We start from the raw sequence: 18,057 nt of genomic DNA, 5'->3' as shown, positions 1-18,057 counted from the left end.
ATGTAAGGATGCAAGTGTCTGCTATTTCAAAATTTACGCAGCTTCCATCAAAGACTGTATTAGCATCCTATTAAGTTGCTCACAGAATTGCTAAGTGTAAAAAGCCTCATGCCATTGCTGAGGAACTAATAGCCTACTGCCTGCTGCAATCGAGCTTGTAAATACGGTGATAGGGGAAGGAGTTGCAGAAAAGTTAAAGTTGGTACCCCTATCTAATGATACCATGTGACGGCGGATTGATGACATGGCGGAGGATATTCACGATCAACTGATTGAAAAAATGAAGCTGCTCATAATTTGGTCTGCAATTAGATGAGGCAACTGATAGCAGTCGAGATGCACACTTAATTTGTTATGTTCAATTTCTCGACTTCTCTAAAAGAAACTTGGTAGAAGAGCTGCTACTTTGCCAACCAATTGAACTTGGATGTCGAGGAATTGAACTCTTCAATCAATACAATTGACAAGTGTATTTCAACTAACAACTTAGATTTAGGAAAAGTATATCAGTACATAGGCGTCGAAATAGGGTGGGCCTGGTGGGCGGCGCCCACCCTGCCGTGAAACGAGGGTGGGCAAAAAATGTTTCGCCCACCCTGTTTTCATGACATTTATGAAGTGTTTGTTACAATTATTTCCGTTTTTGTTAAACACTGAATTATCTCACGAACTGCAGCGTTTACGCTATATCTCTCACTAGGTATCCGACAGAACAAAGCAATTGCGCAACAACGCTGCGTTGAAAAAAGGCGTTTGAGCACGATTTGATATCAAGCCAATACCTTGTAAAACCGGCCGCCGAACTCATGTCGCTCTTAGGACGTCGCACGTTGAAAACATGTCTGAAGCAGAAAGCCAAGACAATTAGAATCTGCGTGGCCTAGTTTTTCGTGGTAATCGAAACTGCGCTGACAAGTGTGTCATCAAACTTCAGTTCCGGGTCAGCGTAAAGGAATATGAATATGACATCATAATGAACATGACAATAAAATAACCGATACAAACTAAAGACGTACCATACTGAAACAATCGCTTTTTACAAATCTTTCCTCACAAACTTGTTGCTCGGTATAAATTGGGGCACCGCACGATGTTGTCATTTCATGTGCTTTCGGATATGTACGCTTATTTCCAACAGGTTACATTTCTTTCCGTCTTGGTTACGTTTGCTTTTTTGTATAATGTCACGCTGCATCTTGTTCCCATTTCGGAAGTTCTGAATACATTTTCGCCAAACGTACAGTAAGTAGCGTGACCAATTGAAAAATTATTTTGAACTTGAAAAAGTTGGTCGAATACACCTTTTTCTGTTCAGGACTACTTTACACAACTGCACTCGTGCTGTGTGATTGAATGACCACATTGTACATAAGCTTGGCGCAGTACAAAACCGCAATGTTCGCACAGTCAGCACTCAGCAGTCACCTGTCCGAACATTTTGCGTCAAATCTGAAGGCGTTACTTTAAAGATAACAGGTCACGAGTCACGCGCCTTTTAGGGTGCAAAGGAAAACATAAAAGAAGTTTGTTTAGTTTAGCAGCGCTCATAAGAAAGCAAACATTAAACCTATTAAAGCTTAATTGCTGCAGCGACGCTAAACGCAGTCTTTGTGAGAAAGACTAACCATTGCGAATTTGCGAACATACACATTCATTGAAATCTGTTTCAAAACTCTCGCCCACCCAGAATTCCTCTCTTCTAAGAAAAAATCGACGCCTATGTATCAGTATATGCACAGATGGTGCCAAAGCTATGTCTGGTAGCCGTTGTGGTCTGCAAAGTTTAATAGGTTGGTGGCTGTAAAACTTTTCTGTAAAACTGTAAAAGGTGGCTGTAAAACTTTTTGAACTTTTAAAAAAACCTTGGGGGGCGAGAAAGGTGATGACGTCATAACCATAACGCTAATTTACTCAATTAAAATAGTCTTTGATTAAGCTTAGTGCCTTGTTTATATTGACACCTAGGTTGCAAACCGAATTTATTAGAACCGCTGCTTGAAACCATTAGTTTTGCGCATGCAGTTTGCCTAGTCATAAAAATTTTGATATTGTTAGCTCATAATTGGAACAGTTGGAAAACAAGCCAATTCATTTCCTTTTTGTGCGAGTGAATAACATTACAACGATCAAGACAGTGAAGGTATCGAAATAAAACGCAAAAAATCATGATCTCAAGCAAAGTGGAAACCCGCTATCAGTTTTATAAACCTCGTTTTGCTAATTACATTCAAAGCGTTAACAACGGCGAAATGTTTTCTCGTTTGTTTTTAATTGAAAGTCTTTATAGTCTTTTATCGAATACCGTATATACACGAGTATAGGTGGAGATGTTCGCAAGTGATTTTACCTCAAAAAGACAGGTTCAACTTATACACGGGACAAGCTGTTGTCTCCAGCTTGGCAGTTTACAAAGTAAACGCATTTTTGCTGCGTCAAAACCATTGCCGACGTAGATTACGAAGTGTGAAATGGCGTCAGCCGAAGTAATAGTTTTGAATGCGTTTATTTGCAGTGATTCAAACGTAATATTCAAATTTAATGATTACTTGTCAATTCTAAACTTTATGTACTTGTTGAGGAATATGCAAAGCTCACGAGACAAAACAGCAGAAAGAGCTGTTTTAAGAGATCAGTTTTTTTTATTGTTGCGTATAAGATATAATCGTTCTTATTAGGTAACATTCCATGATCGTTGAAGTCGATGTCAAACCTTAGAGGCCGCATAAAACAATGATGTCAGGTTGACTTGGTGATAATAGCGGTAAGAGACGTCGTTAATACAGACAATATCTGCGACCAAGACCACACTTTCACTGCCAATTGACTAGATATCTAGTCAATTGGGATGTAATTTTTCACCCCATGACATCATAATGCCCCAAAAATCCTGATGTGTTGCCAATCTAGGGGCCTGAAAGGTTGCTTCAATTTTAAACCAAAAAAAACGACTTTTAACCCATTTCCCTGTCAAATTCTTAAAATTAAATCAAAATCAAAACACCAATCAGTGTGAAAAAAACTTCAAGTTTAGAAATAAATTCAAAGTCCAGATCCTTATACTGGGCGGTCCATGATGATACCAGGCTGCTAGTAGGCTATACTGAGTCAAACAAAGTGTAGCCTATTGATCAATGCACTTAGGTCATGTTAGGGACAGAAGGTCATGTAAAAGAGCTTACTTTTTATGTATCAAAATAACTGAAATATTCTATTATTTTTTAAGGTTTAGACTAATTTACCTAGGTTGCGCTGCACTACTGAAGCGCCTGGCAGGCTCTAGCTGGGGGGCGAGGGCTGACACTTTGCGAATAGCAGCCTTAGCCCTTGTCTACTCTTCTGCAGAGTACTGTGTACCTGTCTGGTGCCGCAGTGCTCACTGCCACAACATTGACACTGCCATAAACAGCGCCCTGCGCACAGTGACCGGATGCCTGCGTCCCACACCATTGGACAATCTCCCCATTCTCGCTGGCATCCAACCTGCTGAGCTTCGTCGCGAAGAAGCCACTCTGTCCCTCGGTTGACGGGCACTGGAGCCTGACCATCTTCTCCACCACCAGATCTCTGCCTTGCCAAACGAGCACCCCGCTGACTGAAGTCAAGACACCCATTCGTGCCAGCTGCTCGGCTTCTGATCAACGAAGCTGATGAACAAGACATCTCTGCGGCTACTTGGGCGGACCATACATGGAATTCTGAATGGAGGTCAAGCACCACCAGACTCCATTTGTTCATCTCCGACGCCGACACATGCCCCATCGGCCTGACACTACAGAGACAGGCATGGGTGCGCCTCAACCGTCTCCGTCGGGCGTTTTCGCTCAACCATGCACCAATGGGGAATAACCATGCTATGATGACATTGGTTCTTTTTTTGTAAATAAGTTAATTTGAAACTTTCCAATCTATAAAATGTGTTGTCCAATATGGATTTGTCAAACCATACCGGTATATAAGTATTTTGGCAGAGACAAGTAATATTGGATATGAAAGTAAAGTGGAATATGAGGTGAGAAAAAAAATGAATGATCACCCAATTGAAAAGTTCGTTTTAACAACCTTGCTTTCTGTTGCTTAACATTAAGATTACGGTGTTTTTATATGGTACCTGATAATAGCATACCGTACTGTAAAAGAAACTGCTCGTATTTATGCATAGAAGTACCGCAACTTTTGTGCAAAATTTTACCTAAAAATGAAATAAGGCAATAGTATATTTTAAACTCAGGTAGATGCGGGAATAAAAGAAGAGAGCTAAAGAAGATATCATGTACTTGACATAAATAGTCAGAGGAAAAACTGTTATGTCTTGATTAGGAGGAAAAAAAGTTGTCTCATAGTACAAGTGGACATATTTAGACACATATATCCAATATGCGTGCAGCTAGTAAACTGTTTTTTGCGTTGAGTAACAATAAGGCTTACAGCTCTCAATGTTTTATGACTACCCAGACAGCAAAATCTCTCATTTTTACATTGATTCAATGTCTGCAGATGTTGAACCAATGTAAAAATGGTGGATTTTGCTGTCAGGGTAGTTGCTTACTGCAAATCACAACAAAATCAATGTTCAAAGGCAATTTTTACTGCTAGTGCTAGTCCTACATTTTCATGGTAATAATATGTTCATTTTTTAAATAAGTTATTTGTTGATTTGATGCATTGCATTTACTCCATTGCATTTACTCCTCAAATCGCTTTACATCAGACCTGATGTCATCTGATTGTTTTTATCGTTCTGAATACTTTCAATTCTTCCAACGTTCATTGTATGTAAATTTGTAACAGTAGGTAGCCTATTTATTGAGCTTTCAAACGGACTGCATCCAAATTAGCTCTCTGTGGCCTTTGTGCATTTGCAGTTTGTGTATTATTTTGTTGTTTTGGATGTGGACAGCTTTGTCTGAAGCAAATAAATAATAATAAAAATATGATATTTGAAATATATCTCATCCACTGTTTACTTTTGAGTGCCTTCAGCGTGTAAGTTAGTAGTTTGAACAGACTCTTCAAAATAATTGCTTTACATCAAAACAACTTTTTCACAAAAAGATGCTGTACCTAACTCAGAACAGTCAAAGAATTTTTGATATTAACAAAACTTTTGAATGTAATATAAAGACAAACCAAACACTGTAGCCTATAGGTTTCATCGAAAGGAAATAATTATGTTTGCTAGTTGCAACTGGCCAAGTGCAACGTCGGTACGGTAGCCTAGCTCCTGGCCAGCAAAAATTGTCATTTTGCATCATATCAACATCGCCAGACGTTAAAATGATGTACAAAAGGGAACTTTGCTGACTAGGTACAGGTTTTAACTGAGAAACATTTACAGAAGCCATTCAATTTGTTCAAGAACCTAATTAGCCTAACAGTTCATATTTACATTGATTCAACGTCTGAATACTTGGAATCAACCAGTTGGCCTATTGTTTTTTTGCATTGATTTCATGTATGAAAAGGTTGATTCAATGTAAAAAAACTGATTTGCTGACTGGCGCAGCGCGCTTGTAAATGCAATTGTCATTTCGCCGATCAATTGCAACACCGATTTGCTCCGAAATTTCAAAGTGCGTTTCAATAGTTTGGCAACCTAGTTTTTCATTACCATGGCAACAAGAGCAAGAGGAGAACTTCTCTCACTTTTTCAAAACGCTGGCAATTGAAGTGTTAAACACCTTTTTTTTTATCGGTTTTCGATTTAATTCTCATTCATTGCGAACAAACCAATGCGTTCTGTTGAATCATAATTTATCCCACACCGGAAAGACCTCGTTGAAAATAGCACGTCTAACTTAGCTGAATATTGCCGTGAATAGTTGCGTGAGTTATCAAGTTTACATAAGTTACTCTATGATAGTTTACGTAAGTTACTCTATGATGTACTTTGAGATTTCTATACCGTATGTCAATGCCAATACTTAGATGAACCATTGAATTGTACTGTCGGGAATAACCTATTCGACTTTCACACGCGAGAAGGAAATATCACCGACTTTCAGCTCAAAAGTAAGGGTTCAACTTATACACTAGATCGACCTATACTAGAGTATGTACGATACCGGTACATCAATAGTCAATACAGTGTTTATTGAAACAAAACACGGATGACAGTTTTGAAAAATGCATTTTTTCTTCAAGCTGTATTCACGTAATTGTTTGCTGTGCCATAGTTTCAACTTGATAAAGTTTGCTAAAATCGATTTCATGTTTGAAGTCACAAAAAATCTAATGGACATTTAGACAACTCGTGAAATGAGAATAAACATTCAACCTTGCATTCGCTTTTTCGCTACCACGTGTTTTGACTTTGAAGTTACTCCTCCTGCGCGGGAAGATAAGCAGTGTGTGACTGTGAGCGTGCATGTTGTGCGCATCTCAGTAGTAATTCACGTTCCAGAGAAAGCCATGAGATCAGCTGCTGTTTTGCAGGCAAGTGCAAGGTAGGCTGTTTTTCGCTTTCGGCATTCTTCAAGTTTGTTTAAATGATCTAAATCTCTTTCGCAAAGTACTTTATCTTTGAAACACCACTTGTTATAGCCAGTTTTGTTGCCCTTCAACCATAATTTTACGGTGGCGCCGCCCCCGACCCCCCGGAAGTCGGCTTGTATGAGTTATACAGTCAATGGACCAAGGAATTATCAGTACCTTGAAGAGATTGTCGCCTTCATAAAGTCTTGATCATCATAGAAGATAAAACAGATATGGAAATTGGAAGTTGACACCAGGGACGAGCGTACCTTAAGGAATGTAGAAAAACAATAGTAGCCTATTTTGTAGCCTAAACCAATAGGGTCTGCTACTATTCGGTGAGAGCCTTTTCGGTAAAAGCCTTTTTCGGAGAGTTCCATATTCGGTGATTTTTTGAATTTTTTTTGAAAATTATTGGGTACCGTAACCTAATTATCATTGCCGCTTTTTTATCGTTTTAACGTTGAAATAAGACCCTAACCCATACCCTTAACTCCTAACCCCTAATGATAACCCCTAACCCCTTCCTTAACCCCTAACCCTAAAATGGCAATGATAATTAATTAGGCTACGGTACCCGATAATTTAAAAAAATCACCGAATAGGGCTTTTACCGAAAAAGGCTTTTACCGAATAGGGAACTCACCAAATCGGATTCACCGAAACGAGCCATTCCGAAACCATTAAGTAGCCTCTTTATCGCTTTGCCATTTGCAGCAGCATTTGCCAAAAAAAGACCACAGTTCTGCTCCACTGCTTGCACATTGATGTATGACTATTCCGCACAAACATGCACAAATGGGGAATGGCTCCATCCACGATATGTGAGTGTGGCAAGGAGCAACAAACCGCAGACCATACCATCTGCAACTGCGGCATACGTTATGTGCTAAATTGTGTGTGGTCTGCACAAACTGAATGATAAATCAATTCAGTAACTGTCCTACACCTGCTCAAATATCTATGTAGACCGAGTCGCCGCCACTGCTCAACGGTGGTAAAAAGAAGTTCTCCTTGGATTCGTGAAGAATGTTCATACGAAGAAGAAGCAGCTTGGCAAGACATCCAGGTGTCAGTCCTTGCAATTTCTTGGAATAAACTGCTAGAGGATAATGATGCTGATTGCGGAGGTTAACTTTCAAGGGTTTGAAGCAAAAGATTTGCGATGTGTATTAGCCTGGTGATGATGGTATGATCATGTTTTATACACAAAAATATAATCATCAAAGTAATGTTGTGTCTTGAGCATGTTGGTCACTGAAATAACTTAGGTTGAAAGCAACGATAATGCAGTACATGACATAACTGCAAAAGAGAGAGCTTATGGTATTTTGAAACAACAAACTTTTTCCAGCAATCGACTGCTGCTGGTCTGCATGTGTTTGTTAAATTGACGATTCAATGTACTGGATAGTGGATATATGTGTTATGTAACAACAACAATATTTTGTTAAACTTTTTTATGAATACCAACAATTTATTTTTAATTGTATTTTGTTTTTGCAGACTAAAAAGATTGGCGGTGGTGGATTTGGTGAGTAGTAAAAGCAACTCATGTTGGTTTGATTATATCATAAAAAAGTTGCACTATTGCCTGTCGTATGCAATGTGCAGTGGCCAAGCTTATTTGAAGTGCGCTTACCATACATTACATACAGTATAAACAAAGCTATTTTTGTTAAACTATTGTTTTTTGTTTTGCTTGTTAATAGATTTTTGTGACACCTATCGACTATCATACTGTGCTCTTGATTATTTAAAGAATGTTGTTAATTCTATACTAATCAGTTACCTTGATCCATCAAGTTGAATTTTAACCCTTTAAGTGAAATATATTTTTAAGATTTCAATGAAGAATCCAAAGTTTTTCCAAAAATAATGTTTAGTGCAATTACAGTACTTGTTTTAAAAAATGGCCCGTTTTGGCTAGTCTGATTGGGTAGTTCCCCATTTGGCTACAGTCTGATTCGGCTGGGTCTGATTCGGCGAGTTCCCTATTCGGCGATTTTTTGAAAATCTAACGATGCCTTCTGCAAATCCAACGATTGCATATTATTCATTATTCAGATATTGAATCAATGTAAATACGAACTGTTAGGCTAATTGGGTTCTTTGAATCCTACGTCACCGTCTGTATGCAAACTTAAAATATATTAGTTATTTTTGTCATGAAATTGCCTAGCCTAACTATATTTTTAGAAGTAATGCTGCCAGACCTTTTTATTTTTATACTAAAATTCGTATCATCAAAACTACTTTACTTCTGTAGCTTTAATGTTTTATACAAATTGTTGCAACTATGATTTTTCTTCGTAATGTGCTTTTGACTACAATTTTTTTTTTGCTTTTTATGACTACCTTTTTGGTGAAAATGCAATATAATTGCATTTAAATCGCCATAAAATTATTTCACTTGTAACTTTTGTAAAATTTTTGAAAAGTGAAATTGATTGAACAAAGTTTATTTGAACAGAAGTAGTATGTCTGTATTTTGTTATATTTAATGATATCTCTATTGTTATTCACTTTTTTCTGAATCCGCATGGTCACACTGAGCCGGTTTCCTGCAATGTTTATTTTTCTGAGTCTTTTATGACATCAAGTTATTGAATGCGAGACTCTCAAAGTAAAAACTTCGGAAAACTTGTCACTTTTTGAATTTCTTTTTTACATAGAATCAACCTATTCCGACATGAAATCAATGTAAAGAAAAACGATAGGCCAACTGGGTGATTTAATGTATTCAGACGTTGAATCAATGTAAAAATGAACTGTTAGGCTAACTGGGTTCTTGGAACAAATCGAAGGGCTTCTGTGAATGTTTCTCAGTTTCAACGTACCGTGTCCTAGTCAGCAAAAGTTCCCTTTTCTACACGATTTCAACATTTAGCGGCGTTAAAACAATGTAAAAACGGCAATTTCTGCTGATCGAGATAACTAGGCTAAGGTACCCGATAATTTCTTTTCAATCCAAGCTGTAGGCCACACATTTGTTTAGCCTTTTCATTTTGTTACTACAATGTAAAAATGAACTGTTAGGCTAACTGGGTTCTTGGAACAAATTTTTGCTGGTCGGGATAACTAGGCTAAACTATTCAAAAGTATTAACTCATAGACATAAACATGATGAATGACATAAACATGACAAATTTTAATTTAATTGCTCCAACATTTTATTTTTTTCGACAATTTTCTTTTAAAAATTTCACAAAATCGTCGAATAGGGAACTCGCCGAAACGGGCCATTCAGCTAGTACCCTATTCGGCTACAGTTTTGAATTGTATTTTGTATTTTATTCCACAATATCGTTCCTTTTCTATTCTGAGAAAGAAAAGTAAATTGAAATGAAATTTAGTGCAAAATGTTTGAACTATTAATAATTTATTTGCATCAGACAAAGCTGTCCATATCCAAAACAAAACAACAAAATAATACACAAACTGCAAATGCACAAATAACGAACAACAACAACGAAATAACATCAAAAAATAACAAAATAATACACAAACTGCAAATGCACAAAATCTCAATAAATAGGCTAGGCCTATCTACTGTTACAAGTTTATAGACAATGGTACGGTAGCGTTACAAGTTAGAAGAACTGAAAGTATTGAGAACGATAAAAACAATCAGATGACATGGCAGCCATCAAAACTAGATAATAGCATACATAGAATTATTATAATGAAGACGGTAATTTGATATACGATGGCAATCAGACCTCATCAGGGAGGCAACAACAGTGTTAGACGATACTTCGCATCTTCCAACAAAAGAAAAAACATATTTACGAAGTAATGCATCAAATGTTATGATGTTACACAAGACTTGATGTTCACGTACGCTATAGTGTTTAGGCAAATTGTGTATAATTCTAAACGCATTATTGAAGGCAACACGCAGACGATTAATGTCACGTTGATGATAATTTTCCCACAGATGACATGCATACATTGGAGTACAATAAGAACGGAATAGAACATTTTTAATATCATTGGAGCACTTGTAAAATTTTGATTTTAATTTGTTGGCAGAACAGTAGATTGATCGCACTTGTCGATTTATATCCTTGTCGTCACACATTGCCGTGTCAAGAAAAACACCCAAATATTTGACACTGTCTACGAATTTGATCTCACTTCCATTGAGCCGTACAATTGGATTCAAATTTAACTTTAAGTGTTTGGTTTGGAAGTACATAGCAAATGACTTTTTGCAGTTAAAAATGACATCGTTAGAAAGCGCATAATCTTCACACACATTCAAGATACTCTGCAGACCATGAACACTTGGAGAAATACAACAAATATCATCAGCAAACATGAGATGATTAACAAGTGTATTACCTATGTAACGGCCTGCCTTGGTTTTGCTTAACACAGTCGATAGATCATCCATATACAGTTATACACGGCAAATAAGTAAGGACTGAGAACACCACCCTGTTTGACACCATTGCTGACAGAAAAAGACTGTGAGTAATGACAACCCCAGCGTATGTACATCCGCTGATGGGTATACCAATAAACTATTAGACGAACAAGGCATATCGGCACTCCTCGTTGAATTAGTTTCTTGAATAGGAGGTTGTGGTTTACCCTATCAAATGCTTTTGAAGCATCTAAGAATACAGAAAAAACAGGACTTCCACGTTTTCTGTAGTAAGACACAGCTTGCTTAAGTACAAAAATGCACATATCTGTGCTATGCTTAGGTTTAAAGCCAAATTGATTATCGTTTGTTGTGAGATAGTCATTAATAAAAAAAAGTACAACATGTTCAAATAGTTTAGAAATGACAGTAGCAAGAGCAATAGGTCTGTAGTTTGCGATGTCTCTAACGTTACCAGATTTGTTTTTAACAATGGGAACTAATTCAGTTTTAAGACAAGCATCTGGCACATACCCATGAACAAGGCACATATTAAAAAATGATGAAAGATATACACTGATACTGGAATCTGCATAAGCAATGTGCTCAGAAGATATTTTATCACAACCAACAGAGCAATTTAATGGCAATTTATGAAGCAAAGAAGAAACTGTGTCAGCAAAGGTCAGAAATTGATTAGTATTGTGATAGCCATGTATATCATTTAAGTGAGATGAAACAAATTCTTCATTGACAACTTTTTTACCAGTCGAGTTTAGCAATTGATTAAAGTGACACATCCACATGTTCGAAATGTTTTTACTTCCAACAGCACTTCCGACAGAGGTAGGTAATGAACATCTTTGTGATCCAGACTGTCTAATTTTATCCCAAAATGTTTTAAACGAGGAGTCTGCATGAAATGCTTTGGCAATGGCATCTGCTTCATGCTGATCTCTGTTACTTTTGCACTTTCGTAGAGAAGATTTGAATATTTTACGAGTAGCAGACATGGCCTTGTGTATGCTGCCAGTTTTAGGTTTGCCACCTTCAACCCAGTCCAGGTACTTAGCTCTGGCTTGCTTGTGGAGAGACTTGACAGTATTGTTCCAACCAGGAGTTGAATAAGTAGATATTTTCTTGTTTTTAACTAAAAGAACTTTTCTTGAGGCATCTAGGAGGACCTCTACGATACTGTCATAAAACTTGTCAATCTCCTTTAAATGAGATTTATCACAGCAGAGAGAGTTTTGACATATGACAGAATCAGCTTGCAAAGAAATATGAGCTAACCTGTGTTTGGTTTCTTGAGCATAGCGTTCTAATTGCAGCTGAGATGCTGCTTTCCAAGAGAAAGTATTTGAATTGGTATATTTGGGATCAATGAAATCCAATTTTGGAAGCGACTTACAGTTGAAATTAACCGATAAGGGTCGATGGTCAGATATAATATAGTCATTGAGAACTTCTACCTTACAGATGGATTGGTGTAGAGCGGTGGAAGTGACACAATGGTCAATCCAGCTACATGTCCCATGAGCATCACTGATGTAGGTAAATGATTCAGGAGGTAACAGGGCCATGTCAGAAATAATCAGGTCCTGATCTGCACAGAAGCTTTTGAACATGCTTTCAAACATATTTTTGTCAATTGCATTAAAGTCACCTAGGATACAAGTGTTGTTGCTTGGGCAGTCAAAAAGCATACTTTCTAATTTACCCAAGTATTCTAAGTATTTGTCCTCATTGTTATCACAGCAGTAAGGTAGATAGACATTTATAAGGACCATGTCTGCTTCCCCTATTGCAACTTTTAATTGAAATGTTTGCTCACATAAAATTGACATGTATTCTACGTCCTGGGATTTTTTTTCGGGCATTTATCGGTCATTGACCGTTTTTTTAGCAAAATGTCCGAAAAAAATATAGTCAATTTGGTCAAAACGTCCGAAAAAATATGTAATCAATTGACTATATAATGACCAAAAATGACCGAAATAAATAAAATTGACCAAATTTTTTCAAGTCATTTTGGACAAATTACCGAAAAGCCTCAGCGAAAAAAAAAAGACCCAGCTTACGTCACCGTCTGTATGCAAACTTAGAATATATTAGAATCCTCAACTATTACAAAATTCCAAATCCAACGACAATATCGTTTCTTTTATAGTTGAAATTATCAAAGCTTTAGATGAGTGGGGTTTAGACCTAATCAGTGAGATCTTAAATCATATTTATGACACCGGAAACATCCCTAGTGATATGGTACGTTCCATATTCATAACTTTACCAAAGAAAACCGGAGCAACAGAATGCTCACTCCACAGAACAATTAGCCTTGTGAATCATCTCACAAAGATCTTATTCCGAATCATGATGATGAGATTGAGACCAAAACTATAATCGGAAATTTCAACAGCACAGTTTGGATTTGTTCCAGACAAAGGGACCACAAAAAGGAATTTTTACATTAAAAATGATAACAGAGAGATGTATGTCCGATTCTTCTGTTTATGTAGAGAATTTTGTATTTTATTCCACAATATCGTTTCTTTTGCATTCTTGCATTTTATCCAGTGTTTACCTTTGTGCCTTCCCAGACGGCAAAATCCGTCATTTTTACATTGATTCAACGTCTGCAGACTGAATCAATGTATTGTTACACCACCAGTTAAACTATCACAGAGTCGCATGCGCACTTGGATTGAAAAAAAAGCATTGCACGATTGTGCATGTGTACAAAGCGTGAAGAAAATTGCACACTTAGTTTCTTTGATTGCTCATGCAAGCGAGTGACGTACTGACTTAGGGATGCATCGCGTGCAAAATGTTTTTGAAACTGCGGATCGTGTCAGTGCAATGAAAAAAGTGAGCAAACCACACTTTTTTTCAGTTTGCTGTCTCAAGCTGACAGCTTGCAAAGTTGCAAGACTTATGCATATCTTTAAAATCGAATCTTATTACCCGGTTTTATTGCCATTTTGGATTCGGATAATTGAGGATCCGAATCCTTCTGGATTCGGTATTCTGAAATGCCCATCCCTACGTGTATGTGACCTTTGTTAAACGGATGCTGTTTTACGATCTTGATTGTAGAGTGCTTCAATATCACGCCAGCGTGCAACATGCATTTTCGCCTCTTTCATGAAAGAGAGTTCTTTATATTGCTCTGTTGCAATTTGTGAAAAGCGTTGCAATTCACATTTCTTTGTCAGGCTTTCGACTGTTTTAAACTTCGTTACGCTGCTGACCAACTTCTTAATTCAACTGTTTCATCACAAACCATTTATTTGTGCTACAATTCCTTGGCAAACATTGCTTGCTCGTTAACTGCAATTGTTGTGGATATTTTCAATAGATTTAGCAACAGTTAGCCATAGTAGTAGGGGGGTATGTTAAAAGACGAATTTTGAGTACAAACTCTGAGTACCCCCAAAATTATGCCACTGGGAGTAAAAAAACAATTAGGAAAAAAGTTTTGGACTGCCCCTCCGGGAACTCCCCGCTACCAGGGGGTTTTATGAGCGATTGTCAAAATACATGTGATTTGATACCTAAAATTTGAACCGGTTGTCATAGAAGGCTGGGACCAGTCTCAAAAGTTTCGCTTTGAAAAGTTAAGATAGGAATGTAACTGTTTCAGAAGTGTCAGGGGTATGGACAGGTCCATTTTGGCCCAAAACGGCCTATTTGGCCTATCACAATTGTATGAAATTCAAAATTTTACCTCAATAAGTTTGAAACCGGGGTAATATTTTGTTTAAAACGTTATGATTCGAATTAGTACTTTTAAATGAATCATATGCATGTAGGGATGGGCAATTCAGAATAATTCACTATTCCAGAATTATTCCGGAATACTAAACCGAATCCAGAATCGAATCCAGAATACTGAATCCTATTAACTTCCAGGCTCCAGCAACACAAAAAGTAAAAAATTTCAGACACAAAAGCTACACAATCAAAGTAAATGTTTGTTGCAATGCAACACATTAAGGCATTCTAAATGACTTCCAGCCAAATGGGAGCAGTGTTGCCAGATGATGGAAGCCGCTTGGCAACAAAAAGTAACTAAAATTTCACCAGATATTTAAAACACCCTAAACAGGCCCGTAACCAGCCGGGGGCCAGGGGGGCATCGCCCCCGCCCCTGAAAAAAATTCGCCCCCCTGGCAAAATCCCAACATTCTCGAGCAACAGCTACAATTATAATGATTTTGCCCCAAAAAAATTTTTGGCCCCCCCTAAAAAAATTGCCCCCCCCTTGCTCTGCGGTCTGGCTACGGCCCTGACCCCAAATAAAGCAATTTCGCTTAAATACAAGTAGTTTTCAAGACATAAGACACTGCCATCATCCATATGCAAACCTCTTGCAAAACGTTTTCTATACGAGCAGGGATTATAGCCTATTGCTAAAAAGTTTAAAAAAATTGAAAAAACTTTCTTGAACAAAATTGAGTAGGGAAAATTTCACCAGATTTCACCAAAAAGTTATCTGGTTCCAAGGTCAAAAAGCTTGGCAATAAAGACCTGTAAATTTCACCAGAATTTTTTAATTTGATATTCTATTTCCCCATCTGGCAACGCTGAACGGGAGCGCAGCTTAGTTTCCGTCAAGCCGCGGTCGAAAAGAATCGCTCGGAAGATGCTGATGTGGCAGGTATGCTGAGGTGTTTCAGAGCCAACTCCTTTAGCAGGGGGCATCTGCTCAATGTTGTTACGCCCACCGGTCAAACTATCGCAGAGTCGCATACGCACGTGGATTGAAAAAAAGCATTGTGCATGTGTACAAAGCGTGAAGAAAATTGCACGCTTAGTTTTTTTGATTCCTCATGCGAGCGAGTGACGTAGAGTTGCATGCGCCGTGCGCACACAACGCGTGCACAATGTTTTCGAACGTTTGCGTGGGTAAACCACATTTTTTTCAGTTCACTGTCTCCAGCTGACAGCTTGCACAAGACTTATGCATATCTTTAAAACCGAATCTTATTACCCGGTTTTATTGCCGTTTTGGATTCGGATAGTTTAGGATCCGAATCCTTCTGGATTCGGTATTCTGAATTGCCCATCCCTATATGCATGTCTAGTTGTAGAAAATTGATTGATTATATGACGTCATTACTAGGGCAACCAAATTTTTGACCTAAAAACTTAAAATTTTGACTTTATAATTTACAAATTTTGACCTAATTTTGACCAATAACTTTCTGCGTTTGCAACCCAAATGCGAAATACAAAGCATGTTAGAAATCAAACCGTAAGGTAAGAATATCTACTTTTTCTAATAAAATAAAAGAAAAATGTGGAAGACTCAATGACACCACAGCTAACGAACATGTAGGCCTAACGAAAATCACTCGAAAAACTGCAAAAGATAAATATGGAGTGTCTTTAAATATCCCGAAATTACTGAGGGGATTCTGCAGTATTATACTTCAACATCAAGTAATGTTTCACATTATCGCCTTTGAAATTCCTGTCTCTCGTCAAATTTTTTTCTAAAATGGACAAACTTCTCACTACTGATACAGAAGTTGCTTGGGAGTTCCTCAGCAGGCTATATAAATGTGGTGAAATATCATCTCGTCCCATTTTCCAATTTGGCAAGGCGAAACAAGACTTTTACCACAGAAATTGCAACAAATGGATTATTACGTCAGAATAGCAACATAAATTGCAACAAAAAATCAGTATCTGTGTAGCTTTAATAAAATATCAATAGAGAGAAGAAAAACTACGTTAAAAGAAAATTTTGACCTAACCAAAAAATTTGACTTTTTTTTGACTTAATAACTTTGAAACCTCTCTTCATGTCAGCCTGAAATTTAGTTTCTGGACGTTTTATAAACTTTGAACAAGGCAGAAAAATTTTGACTTTATTGACTTTTGGTTGCCCTAGTCATTACGTTTAACATCAGAGACCTTTTGGGTAATGTCGTAAAGATTGTAATATAGGCATACAGCCAGTCATTATAAAGCATTTTCAATTTTCTTGCCCATGTTTGCTCTTTTGGAATATAAATATAATATGTACGTGTCAGTTACCAATGCGACATATTATATATATTCAGTAAATACTGTAGTGTATATAATACTGATAAAATAATAAGAACAAGATGCTATGTAATATTTAATGATAGTTTGTTTGTTTGTGCATTTGCAGTTTGTGTATTATTTCGTTGTTTTGTTTTGGATATGGACAGCTTTGTCTGACGCAAATAAGTATATAATAATAATAGTTATATTTCAAAGGTCCAATGTTATGGAAGTATTGTGTAGTTCTAGATATCAAATTAGTGTTTTTTTATCTTTTCATTAAGAGCTTCATTCAATAGTTGAAGTGTTTCATTTGAAACACAGCATTTGATTCGGGCAGATCTGACATATGACACAGTAACAAGAAGTTCAGGATTTTCAGGGAAATCCATATTTCTCCATCTCTACTGTTGCCAACCTTCTTGAAGTATGTAAGTAGTAAGGCATCATCATTCACAACTTCAACAATGTTAGCAAAGTACCAGTGTTATTAGCTTCCTTCAATCCAGATGGCAGCTATGAACTCACCAACTTGATAGGCTGGTGCTGCAAAATCAGATTCCTGGTCATTTGATGTGAAGCTTGAATTTGCCTCTGTAAGCAAATGCATAGCAGAAAGCACACTTTGGAGGTCTGACATTGTTATATTTGCACATGAACGTGAATTATCTAACTAGCTGATAAGGTTGTTGGCATGGTCTTCAAATCTGGAATTTTTATAGTCTCGCTTCAGTCGGAATATTGAAGCACTTGATTTTAGGGAGAGGCATGTCTTCTTTGCATAGCAAACTTCAGTGCAAAGTCTTTTGTTCTTTATGTGATCTGTTACAGCATCACTTTGAAGGTAAGCACTCACTTCCTCAGAAGCGGTAAAAGGCCCTGGTGGATTTTGCGCTTTCAGGAAATCTAAATCAGCAAGTTTACTTTGCTCTGCTCTGATATTAAGAGCTTCTTTTTTAGAGTAACCTTTTTCTTCATAAGCTTTCATCTTTGCATTCCATTGCAGTCTAATTTCTTTGCTGTCTTATTTCTGTACTGGTTTTTCCCATTTCTTTTTGTCAATCTTCTGAATATTTTCAAGTAAATCCATGCTTTTATTGAGAACTACGCTTCTGGAGACTGTATCAAGATTTCTTTCACCATAAATATTTATCTTGTAGTTCGCTAATCCGACACTA

At 37.2% G+C, this 18,057-nt stretch overlaps 1 protein-coding gene across 6 annotated transcripts in view; it reads left to right on the top strand.

Annotated features, from left to right (window-relative positions):
* Window positions 1-18,057, top strand: part of LOC145766947 (uncharacterized) — a 147,440-nt gene that overhangs the window by 11,350 nt on the left and 118,033 nt on the right. For 5 of the 6 annotated variants that reach the window (XM_082578664.1, XM_082578665.1, XM_082578662.1 and 2 more), the window contains exon 2: window positions 7,978-8,005. The exons of the other annotated variant lie outside the window; for it this stretch is intronic. In XM_082578664.1, coding sequence (XP_082434790.1) covers window positions 7,978-8,005 — 28 coding nt within the window. The remainder of the gene's footprint in view (window positions 1-7,977; window positions 8,006-18,057) is intronic. 6 annotated transcript variants of the gene reach the window in all.

This window comes from Aplidium turbinatum, chromosome 3 (assembly GCF_918807975.1).
Source record: "Aplidium turbinatum chromosome 3, kaAplTurb1.1, whole genome shotgun sequence".
In the NCBI taxonomy this organism is placed as follows: Eukaryota; Metazoa; Chordata; class Ascidiacea; order Aplousobranchia; family Polyclinidae; genus Aplidium; species Aplidium turbinatum.
This window is presented reverse-complemented; position numbering and strand designations above follow the sequence as displayed.